We start from the raw sequence: 12,899 nt of genomic DNA on the forward strand, positions 1-12,899 counted from the left end.
TCGTCATTTGCGCCAAACATTCCTGTCTGGACCTGCCTCCTGCTTTACAGTAGAAATGTAGCTCCAACTCTAACTCTAGCGCCAACTTTACCCCAAGATTTAACCCGAGCCCTAACCCTAGCATTAACCAGAGCCCTTACCTTAGCTCCAACCTTAACTCTATCCCCAACCCTAAGTTTGGCTCAAACCCTGACCCTAGCTCCGAAATGAACGCAGCCCTTGCTTAGTGTTGCAAATCTGTGTGTCCGACCCTGCTTTTATTTACGTATTTACACCAATTTGAGGGCGTTTTTGGCAGCGATGCCCTCATGTCGATCCATCTCTCTCACTCTATTTGATTGAATCATGTGACATACGTGCCTGTCACAAGCCCCGCCCCCACATCACCACCGTCACCCGCAGTCACGTGGTGCAAGTTGCATATTTGCACTGTGTCTGACTGGAGCACTTTTGTTTTGAAGGCCTTACGTTTTACTTGCCGCAAGGATGTGTGTTACGCCGATGTTTGCCGAGTGTTGCCGATTGTTGCCGAGGCTGAGCGGACAGGAAGCTGTGCGGCAGTTCCGGAGAGGATTTTTTTTCATGGAAAATATGGGAAAAATACAGGAGCTTCCCAGGGAAAACGGGAGGGTTGATGGGCATTTTCGTAACCTGCCAAAAAGACGTGGGCCAGAAGCTTACGTGACCAAGTCCTGAGCATCTTGCAGATATGACACCATGCATGTGTCCATGATGCAGCAGAAATGTGGAGTGGCTGCAACGGTTAACGGCCGTCTGAAATGAGTCTTTGTGATTTCACACGCTCTCCCGGAGATGATGAGTGAATAGATGTCCTCTCAATCTGACTCATCTCCTCTTCACGTTCACAAGAAGTGCTGAGAGGGAGAGAAAGGATGTGGCTCTATTATTTTCACTTCAGTCTGACAAAGCATCGCGCTTTTTCTTGCCTTTTTCTCAGCCGCCATCTGGCCCGCAACGCACGCTTAGCGTTCTCATCCACAATGATCACTTAATGCTTGAACATATTTCTGTTTCGCAAAAAAGATTAAAAACACATTAATATAACAATAACCCTTCTTTGCTTTGAACGTTGGGACTAAATTTGTTTTCCTAGCCACAAGATATTCCTCACTGTTGCGTATGCTGACACACAATGAAAAACATGTAGACTGGCCAATGATTGTATGATTGGACACTGACTGAAAATTAAAAAAAAAAAAAATATATATATATATATATATATATATATATTTGAATTAAATTAAAAAAAATATATATATATACTGTATATATATATATATATATATATATATATATAGAGAGAGAGAGAGAGAGAGAGAGAGAGAGGCATTGTCTTATTTTTTTAATATATTGTCTTATTTTTTAAAATATTTTTATTTGAATTAAAAAAAAAATATATATATATATATATATATATATATATAAATAATATAATAAATATATACAATATAAAAATATATATATAAATATAAATATATATATATATATATATATATATATATATATATATATATATATTTTAATTCAAATAAAAATATTTTAAAAAATAAGACATATATATATATATATATATATATATATTTTTTTTTTTTTAAATTCAAATAAAAATATTTTAAAAAATAAGACAAGACACTGTATGATCAAAAAACATTTTTTTTTACCCCCAGATCATTTTTAAAACATATATTTCTACATGTATATTAGTCTACAATATATTAGTATTGATATGATTTTGTATTAAAATAAACACAAATACTGAATATAAATAATATTTCGAAAGCTGGGATTGAACTTTGGTACTTTTTGCACAAAATGACACCATAATTCATTTCCAACCATTTGTTTTAACAGCCACACGATGCTGCTCACTGCTGCATAACACACAATGACGGACATGGAGACCGGTCAATGATTGCATGATTGAACGCTGACTGAAAAAAGCCAAACTGAAAAAAGCCAAAGTGTTTTATTTAAATTTGATAGAGAACCAATATTTTGAATCACATTTTTGAAAAGTATATCAGTCGTGATATTATTTTGTATTAAAATAAAAAAAAAACATTAAAACTATTTTGAAAGCTCGGATTAAACCTTGGGACTTTTTTCCCCCACAAAATCAAACCATAATTACCAAAAATGAACACCTATTTGTTTTCACAAACACAATATAATTGCTCACTGCTGCATTATATAATAAAACATGATGGCAGACATGTAGACTGGCCAATGACTGCATGAACAGTGACTAAAAAAAATACATGCTTCATAATTTTTTAAATTTAAATACAAATATTTTCAAAAATAAGAAAACGCTGTGTGATTGGGAAAGTTATTTTTTTTACCCTCAGGACATGTTTGAAAAATATATCAGTACTGATGTTATTATGTATAAAATAAAAACAAAAATACAAACAACATGAACAATATTTTGAAAGCTGGGGAAAAAAGGACATGAGGTGGAAATAAATGTAGTCCTAAATTCACGTCTAAATGCAAATATTTCAAAATGTAATAATATGAAATATGTAATATGTATAAGTATGTATAATATACTGTAAGTCTCAGCTATGTTTTTCATAAAACAGGGTCAGGCAAAATGATCTGACACATTTGTAGGTTAAATAAAAGGCAAATAAAGTAAAGAAACAAGAAAGTGTTTTTATTTTCGAAAAGTACATATAATGCCATTCTGTTTCATTATGTTTTAAAAATTAAATCAGTCAAATGGGATCCATTATTGTCCACACACTCAATGCAGATCCAGTAGCTGTGAAGTTGGTAACCCATAACAAGGTCATGTTTCAAGCTGGTACGGGATCACGTCTACCAAGATCGAAGTGCAAACAGAACGCTCGTTGCGTTGCAGTTACAGATTCGTTTGTTTTGATAAACGTTTCCACAACGAAAGCGCGATGCTCACCAGTCCAATTCATGGCAGCAACTTTTCTTGTTTCTTTACTTTATTTGCCTTTTATTGAACCTACAAATGTGTCAGATCATTTTGCCTGACCCTGTATATTTGGTTTCATTTTGTTCCTCTTTATATAAAAATAAAAAATACATAAATACTTTTTTTTAAGTGAGAGAACATCAGGTTAAGTCCATTTCTTTCTCACACGTCATGAACATTCTGTTAAAAAATGTTCTTAATCTGATCTGTGTTAAGTAAAAAAATAAATAAATTGCTCCCAAACTGATGTAAAATCATCACTGAGAATCTAATGGGGGTTGAATATTTAAAATCACATGCAGGCTTCGCTCAGTTAGACAAACGAACCTGCTTTGAACATTTTGTGAACTTCATTCAGTCGCATAAAAAACAGGAAAGTGATGAAATGATGTCAACGTGAGCACGTGAAAGAGGTTACTTCAAATCAACAGGTGTGAAACCAGAAAATGTGCTTGGAGCCAAGTGTGTTACTTCCTGTTCTCTGATGACAAAAAAGTTTATCGCCCCCCGCCTCCGCAAGCAGCGCTGCAAAATGTCACTGTTTGAAAAAAAGGAAGTGTTTGTTATTACCTTGTCCTTGTTGTTCTCAACACGTGACATCCCTGTTGGGTTTTGTTTGTGCGCAAAATTCACCTCAGCTTATTCTGAACACCAAAACGAAATTCGTTGCTTGTCAAAGCCGCCGGCATTTCCGGCCGCAGCACCGAAGTTGCGAGTGAAACATTTTGCCTTGTGGTGCATTGGCTTCCACGCTGCACTTATGTAAGAAGGAAGCCTTCATCTCATTGCAACATATTACACCATATTTTCTCTCCCCACAGTCAATTAACAACAAAAGCAAGGACACTTTCTTGCCCGTTGGCCACATTTGTGTTGCTGCAGGACTTCAACAACACTATAAATAATAATAATAATAATAACTGACACGTTTGTCATGAATTGAAACAATAACTATAGCCACAAGGAATGAGCTTTCATGCATGATGATTGACATGTAGACAGGCCAGTGACTAAAAAAACATTGACTGGAAGTGTTTTGCTATTCTTTTTTTTAAAAAATTAAAATAAAAAAGTACAATAATCCCTTATTTATTGAAGTTAATTGGTTCCAGACCCAACCGTGCTAAGTGAATTCCCGCAAAGTAGCATTCCTTATTTATAAATGGAATATTTTCACAGTTAGAGCATAGAAAACCTGTTTATGATCTTCTAAGTATATGATTATTACATTATTAGGGTGAAATAACCCCACTAGGGTCACCTTTACACTCATATCATCCAATATAGTAGACATAATAAAAGAAAATAAGACATTTAAGACATAAATAAGACTCGTGCTCGTGTGTGTTGCTGTAAATTTCTTCTGGCGCTAAGGGAGATGAGTGGGGGGCGGACGGGCTGTGACATGGAAGGGTTCAGAGTTGAGTTTTAGCTGGGCGTGGGTGACTGCAGTATCAGTAGCCTGTGTTTTTATAGAGATAATTGCAAAAAAGCACCTTGCGCTGATCAAGTCTGATGATTGTGTGTCTCACTGAACATTACAGTAACATTACTGACACCTAGTGACCATTGTGGAATACTACATATCATCATAACTTCTTTGAATTTTATATTTGAATTTTTGTTCATTTAGCCATTTTTATGGTTGGAAATCTTTAATGCAGGACAAACAACATCAAATTTGCTTAGATATGCACATTTTTGACTAATAGTAGGCCGTATTCAACCTCAAAACAGTATGATTTATTCATCAATGTATTTTTGAAAAAAACGCGCAAAAATTCTAAGCGTGAAACGGTGAGGGATTAGTACATAGTAACATATTTTATTAAAAATAATAATACATTTTAGAAATACATTTGAAATTTAACGAAATGGAGAAAAATCTTTCCAATACATTGGTATTTAAACAGTCAAACTGGCTTAAAATAAGTCATGAAGACTGACCACCCGCTGCATGAACACCGGCTAAGTGATGGACGTGAGGGATCTGCCGATTTCGGTATGTGTTTGATTATTGCTTTTTTTATTTAAATAAAATAAATAGAAAAAGAAATATTTTTAAAAGTTTTACGACCAGTACCAGCCAAAAGTGTGGAGGACACTTTGTGGAGACTTCTTTTTTTGCATCCTATAGAAAAAGAAAGTAACTCCAAACTTTTGACATGGTTCTGTATATCATCCATCCATCCATCCATTTTCTATGGGTGGATGGATGCTGGAGCCTATCCCAGCTGACTTCGGGCGACAGGCGGGGTACACCCTGGACTGGTCGCCAGCCAATCGCAGACTGTATGTTATATATTTTATTAAAAATAAACAATATAAATACATTTTATGAATAAATAGTAAAATTAATTGTTATTTAAACAGTCAAAGCGGGCTAAAATGAGCCATGAAGGCTGACCAACTACTGCCTGAATGACCGAACTGGCACCTTATAGAAAGGGGAAAGTGTCTCCATTCTTCTGAATGGCACTGTATAGTATAGTATGTTTTCATAAAAACCTTGTTTATATGTATGACTTTATATGAAAACAATTTAAAACTGAAACTTGAAAACCATCAGTTGCGCTGTCCGTAATGACTGACAGGTGGATTAGCCAATACCAATGTGCATGGAGGCAGGACAGAGAAACACAAGCCACAGCGCGATGGAAGAATACATGTCGACCCGGAAAAATGTCTTTTTAGCTATTCATTTTTTCAGGTCCAAAAAACCTGAAATATGAACAACATTGATGCAAGCTAGAAAAACAAGGCTGTACCCAAACCTGCTTTTAGGTGGCCTTGCATGAAGAATGTATGACTGTGATTTCCATATAATGTGTGGCAGCTTTTCCAATTGTCCAATAATGATCTATTCGCCAATTCAGGACTAGCGAAGAGGAGACGGCGCACATGGGATGAATAAAACATTGCCTTAAGAGAGGTGCGGGGGGGAGGGGTGACAGGCACTTCCATTTCTATCTCTCTTTGTGTGCAAATTGGGGCAAAATCAGTTTTTGGGCATTGTGTTTTCACACGAGACGCCCACGATGCACCACGACTCCTTGCATCTGCTCGCTTGTTTGTTAACGACTGCCAATAAAGGAGTCCACAGTGCTAAAAATACAGAAGTTGCTGGCTTTAAAGCTGCCATTGAAGGTGTGATCGTCTCATTAGACGGCCCGAGATAATAAGCAGACAACAGGCACTATCATCACTTTTAAACATTTTTTTATTATCATTATTATCATCATCGTAATGCAGGTTTGGAAATAAAAAGAAGCATTGAGACACAAAAAGATGCTGCTGGCAAATGAAAAGAAGGGAGCAGCAGCTACATTTGACAAAAGAAATATAAACATTGTCGCGTCTGTCATTGCATTATACCTAAAGTGGGGGAGCAAAACTAAAGTAAAATAACACCTCCATTGAAATAAGAAGAATAGTCATGTTGTTTGTCAGAAATTAAAATAAAACGACAGAAAAAGAGATGTAAGTTGTGGCCTGTCTTATTTTTTCACCAAATGAAATGTAATAAAATAAAAAAAAACACCTTCACTGTAGTGAGAAAAAAAAATGATGTGTTTGTTTACGAATAAAAGAAAATGTCTCACTTTATTTAACCAAATGTGAAGGGACGAAAAGTCAAATATATAATAAAATTAAAAAAAAAAATGCAATCTTATTTGAATAAATAAGGACACGACTTTTTAAGACCGTCTCACTTGTATCATACCGAACGTGGGGACAGAAAAATGTCAATAATATAAAATAAAACCTCCATTCTAAACACAAAAAATACATTTCAATTGGCTGATGGGCAACTAGCAACAAAAAAAAAAAAAAAAAAAAGAGACATCCATTAAAAATATTTATCATGACTGGCTTTACAAATAATACAATAAACTACAATTGGCAATTTTTTGTTGTTTTTATTTTCAGTTTTTTATACACGACGAAAAAAAATTATGCTACAGTCAGGAAATAAAAACAGCAAAAGAATAAAAAGAAAAACAAGAGCAACAAGTGGAAAGAAATAATAATAATAATAATAATAATAAATCACTGTAATGTGGGCATGTTATTATACTTCCATTCTGCATGTCCAGGAGGCAGAATTGTTTTTATGATAGGGGAAAAATGGGGGGTTATTTGAAGCAATGCATTATTTTTTTTTTAAATATATCTTGCCCCCGTCTATTATGTCTTTCCATTGACTTAATGTAATACACATGTTTAAAAAAAACGCAAACACACGCACACACGCACACACTGTGAGCACAAATGTAATGCAAGAACGAGAGTGCCAAAACCTTCAATCAATCTCACACGTCATGAACATTCTAACGTCCGCGCACACGCACACACACACACACACTCAATGACTTACGCTGTAGTTTTGCAGAAGAACAAACTCTATGTGGACTTCCTTTGAATTGATCCCATAAAAGTTGTATTTACAATCACACTGTGACAGCTCGCTCGACCTCCATGGGTCTTTTAATATTTAAAATTAAAAAAAAAGAAGAGATTATTTTGTTTTGATTCCCCTGCTGCTTTGTGTGTCACTTTTTGCAGACCCTTAAGCAAAAAAAAACAAAACAAAGGACAACCTAGTAGAAGTAAAGAGCTCTCTCCAGTACGAGGGGCAACTTTGCAAAGCAGAAATAAATAAAAGAGTAACAACAACAATAAAAGTATGTTTTCCTGTGCACTCTAATTAAAGCTGGATGGGGTCCCTGAGGGGACACAAAAGTGGAGTGCTCTGCAGCCCAGCTACCAGAGGGGAGGGGCCTGTCTGGAGGGGGTGGGGCTTCCTAAGTGCATCAGGCGACTTGAAACCACAGGCTAATACGGGAAAAAAGTCGCTCTCGTCCCAAAAGTCCCCGTCGCGAGAAGAGAACATGATGGTTACTAAACAAAGTATGTAACGTATATACACGTATGCAAGCTTGGGGGGTGGGGGGGTGGATGGGGTGGTGGGGCGGGGTCACGGAGAGGGTGAGAGTGGACTCCTCGCTTGGTCGCCGCTTTGATGTTTGATGAGGCTCAGGTGAGGTAGAGGGGCTTGTCCCTGCCTATCATGCTGCCACTGCACCACACAGAGAGATCACACACAGACGTACATTAGAATAGAATACGGCGAGTGCCAGCGTTTTGCAATTTAGCTTCCAACATGTCGCTTGTGCGTGTAGCTAACTGGCCCGTGGTGTCAAGTTGATCATGAATATTTCAGCAGAGGAAAACGTTATTTGAATTCAATTTCAGTGAATCTTTGGTTCATACATTTGTATTTCTATTATTTCATGCACATTTCATGCATAGTCATCATGCACCCCCTACCTATTATTTTTCTGACAAATATGCCACACGCCGATGCCCTTATTCAACCCCAAAGTCATACTGACTTGAAATTTCTCACACCGCTCAATTAACCTCTGTAACTTGACAGTGTTTAGCCGAAGGGGACTGACAAGCGCATGTGTGTACAATTTGAGCGCGGTTAGTTGAAAAACATGGCCGCCATCAAGAAAAATGGCACTTAACAACTAATTGTCATGTATTCCAAGGCATTCCGAGCGCAACCCGTAGGGGGAACAACAAATATCATTTACAATTATATAAACCATGAGGTGGATAAAATAAACACTTTATCTGTCCATCCATTTTCTGTACCGCTTGTCCTCCCTAGGGTCACGCCTATGCTAGAGCCTATCTCAGCTGTCTTTTCGGGCGACAGGCGAGGTACACCCTGGACCCGTCGCCAGCCAATCGCATAAGCTGTATATATTTACGATATACTTTTATTTTGATTTTCCCAAAAATCTATGTCTTTCCTGCACACCACTAGTGGTATTTAGACCACAGTGTAAGAGTACAAAAGTAAACAAAAACACTAACCTGCAGTGGTTGCCACACTCCCTATTGCAGTATTCACTGTCCCAGTCATGGCCCGGTCCAGGACCAGGACCGGGTGCTCCTGGAGACTGCGACCCACCGATGCTCTTCTGATACTCTGACTGCAGGTGGGAATATGCCTGAATAACAGGTGGACAATAGAGTGAATGCTCTGGGCACACATTAGAACCATTTAGGAGCTGATGTGAAACCTATACCTGCTGGCCTGGAGGGGGTGGGGAGTGAAGGGAGGCCTGCAGCCCCATCTGGTGAGAGATGATTGGCTGGGACTGGACCTGCTGCATGCGGATGGGCTGGTTGAGGAGCGAGCTCTGATGCAGGGATAGCTGCTGGTGGGGGTGAAGGGGCGGGCTGATCTGGAAGGAGGAAGGGGGAGAGGCACTAATGCTGGGCAGCATCTGCGATTGGCTGAGCGTCTGCGAGAGGGCGTGGCGAGGGGCGTGGCCCGCATAGCTCTGGAGATCGGCGAGGGGGAAGGCGCCAGGACCCAGGTAGGGGGACGATGGCTGGGGAGGGGGTGGCACGCTGTACAGGGAGGGGTTGGTTGGCATCATGTGTGGGGAAGCCTGGCTTGTTTGGGCACTTTTTGGCTCCGTGGGGTCATTGTATGTCTGTGAAGGAAAAGAAAGATGGCTTTTTGACGTCTTTAAGAGTCGTTGTAGAACCACGCTTTAAGTTTCACTTAACATTCACCCAAAAATTCAAAAGGAGTTCCCACATATGTTTCATTTACTTCTCCTAGACAGCTTTGAGATCTGTGTGACACCAAACTGAGACGAAGGTTTATTTCTCCCGCGTCTCGTTTTTTTAGATGCACTAAATCTCAGTTTAGTCTCCCTTAAAGTTTCAGACGAGATCCCAGCACGCTCTAATACAACTCTCAGAGTTTCTCAACTTTTGTGTGTCTCTGTGATCTCAGGTAGATAAATCAGAGAGCTCTCTCTGAACTAAATCTGTTCTCATCCCAGCTTCAGTCCATGCATCTCATACTAAGCTCAGACAGAACAAATGAGGAGCTCTCCATAAGCACTCATTCATTTCTCAGACTTAGATCAACTTTTTTTGGATTGTTTTTGATCATCATGTTGACTTTATTGTAATCCACATGAGATATTTTTTTTATTATGTGTTACTGGACGCAGAATGAATTGATTGAAAATCAATGCTTGTAGGCTGCAAAGACCTCCTGCTTTTATATGAATTACATGTTCTATGAATGATTTCAAGTATTCCACCTAACGTGAACTACATACAACCCATCGTAAAATAAAAAAAACAGCAATTTATTGGTAACTTGAGAGCAACAAAGTTGGTATTTGAACAAAGTGCAACATGAGAATAAGTCCCTGTTTATTTGTCGCTCAAAAATACTATTACTACTACCATTGCCTCCGATAGCGGACATATTTGTGAATAAATTAACTCTCAAAACAATAAACAGACTGACACACTTTTGACAGGTGCAATGCGCAAAGTTAATTTTACAAAATGCCAACAAAACCATTTTCACAATCTGTTTCACTTGACATCTCAAAATCAATAATCTGACAACAATAACACATGTTCACGGAACATGCACACAGAAAAGCAGCAAAGACTGAAGCTCACAGCTAAACTAACTAAACTGACAAGACCAAAGGAAGGATTGGCATGGTAACACATTGACTAAACATTCTCCTAAATGTATGTGAGAAATGGAATCGAACACGTACAGTAGCACAGATGCGGGCTCAGAGCTAAACATCTTCACACTGAAATGCACAAGTCGTCTTTAACCAAAGCGTGAATCCAGATTACTGATTTTTGTTGAGACATGTTAGCATGTGAAAACTACCTCGAACACGCTATCTTTTCCAACCTGAGGAACCTCACTCCATTGACCAAACAGTCTCCCAATACTTTTGTAATGGGAAACAAGCCAAATAAAAATAGAATCCAGCACCAGCATGAAGAACAGAAATGTAACAGAGCTAAACCATCTTTAACTAAAGCGCAAATCCAGATGACTGATTGTTGTTGAGACATATTAGCATGTGAAACAACCTCGTAAGCAAATGCTAACTCCTCACTCCAATGACCAAACCGTCTCCCAATACTTTAGTAATGGAAAGCAAACCAAATGGAAATGCACACAAACAACAGCATGCGGTCTTAGACTGAGGCTCAGAGCTAAACCTCTTCATGTCAGCTGTAAGCAAATTAAATTAATCCAGATTACTGATTTTTGTTGAGGCATATTAGCATGTAAAAACGAGCTCATAAACAAACGCTAACTTTACCAGCCCGTGGAACCTCACTCCATTGGCCAAACAGTCTCCCAATACTTTAGTAATGGGAAACGTTATGCATGTTAGCATAAGAAAGCAACCTTAAAAACACACGCTAACTTCACTAGTCCATGGAACCTCACTCCATTGAACGAGGCTGCACCATATTGAACTCTTCACTTCCTTTGATGATGTCCCGGAGAGCAATAAGTTCTTCTTCGCTTCATTCAGAGACGTACCGACGGCACAACATAACTTTGTTGGTGCAAATGTTAACTTGATCGTATTTCTCATTTGTATTTTCAAATAACAGAGTCTAAGTTTAATACAACAATGGATGTAATGAATAAACGCACGCTTGTCTAGACTTTACTGTTTCACGTCTCGCTCCAAAACATTCACACTTCCATACAAGTGCGAATGTCCGTGAAGTCTGTGATATTGTAACAGAAAACTTTCAATAGTTTGGAATATGCCAGCCCAGGCTGCGTGCCAGCATAAGGCAGCAACACGCGCCGAACAGCACGGTCCATTGTTCTAAAACAATGGTTGCGTGTATCTCTGCCAGCGCTATTACTGCCTTGGCTTTTTTATAAATACATACATGGAGATAAATTAAACATAAATACGGTGCCCACATACTGTACAACCACTGGCAAAAACACGAGACATAAAATACTTACTGTAGGTAAAAAAATCAGAATAATACATTTAGAATATTTTGCCCTAGTAATGTAGCTAAATAAGGTATATTAAATAAATGTTAATATTTTGTAATAACAAAACATAGGACCAAATATTTTGCCCTGATATCTAAAAAGCATTCGTATTTTGTAATAATAATAAAAAAGGAGTAATATTTTTCCCTACCTATTATTATCTATGATACAGGTGAGCTGGGTTTACGACAATCCGTGTTTCGTGGTTTCGAAAATGCTCCTATAAATTGACGGAATTTTGGCCAGAGCCTCACTTGAGAACAAGTTACAGTGCACGCGGTGGGAGAATACTGCACACGGTGCGGATTCTTCCTCGAGTGCACAGCAAAAGGATACAGTGTGTGCTGAGGAAGGATAACATCGCTTATTCGTTAACTTGTTACTCTTCATTATGTATCCCAAAGAAAAGGAAAGCCATCACCATGGAAGTGAAAATGATAAAATCATAAAAAGCTCAGCGAGAGGGGAAACGACCACCAATATTGGCCGCTCTTTGGGTCTCTAATGATGCCACGACCATCATTAGGGATAAAGATTATCGAATGCTAATAAGGGGTCATGGATTCCATGCGCTGTTACAAGGAGATCTGGGAGAACAGAAGGTTATCCTTCCAGACTACACTACTTCGCCTTCGCCCGCTACTTCCCGCGGCCACTAGGGGCCATGTTTATAAACAGCAGCGGTAGACAGAGGTTGCTATAATACAGTATGTTAAGCATGTTGCATTGCAGATGCCCTACTGAGGGAGGACATGATCTATCAGCCTTTTTTATTCTTCAACGCACACAGCAGCGTATAAATCTGAAATACATGTCGGGCTTCTTGTTAACTGCCAAGCTGGACAGAGTGATGTGTGATGCTCTGCTTTTTAGCCATAACTCACATCCATCGCCCTTCTTCCCCTGAAATAATCAATGCAACGGGGACGAAGGAATGGATGGATGGAGTTTAGAAGAGGAGAGAGGTGATTGCAGGGCCAAGTGGAAAATGAAATACTGAAGAAATATGAGATGATGGAGGAAATTTTATTTAAA

General features: G+C 38.4%; 1 protein-coding gene across 2 annotated transcripts in view; it reads right to left on the reverse strand.

Moving 5' to 3' along the window:
• Positions 1-6,173: 6,173 nt before the first annotated feature.
• tox2 (TOX high mobility group box family member 2) overlaps positions 6,174-12,899 on the reverse strand; it is a 125,967-nt gene continuing 119,241 nt past the window's right edge. For both annotated transcript variants that reach the window (XM_054783491.1, XM_054783490.1), the window contains 3 exons: positions 9,076-9,489; positions 8,861-8,997; positions 6,174-8,051 (listed from right to left, as the gene is read on the reverse strand). In XM_054783491.1, the coding sequence (XP_054639466.1) occupies positions 8,009-8,051; positions 8,861-8,997; positions 9,076-9,489 (594 nt within the window). In that variant the 3' untranslated portion in view covers positions 6,174-8,008. The remainder of the gene's footprint in view (positions 8,052-8,860; positions 8,998-9,075; positions 9,490-12,899) is intronic.

The sequence above is a fragment of the Dunckerocampus dactyliophorus genome, chromosome 8, assembly GCF_027744805.1.
Source record: "Dunckerocampus dactyliophorus isolate RoL2022-P2 chromosome 8, RoL_Ddac_1.1, whole genome shotgun sequence".
Lineage (NCBI taxonomy): Eukaryota > Metazoa > Chordata > Actinopteri > Syngnathiformes > Syngnathidae > Dunckerocampus > Dunckerocampus dactyliophorus.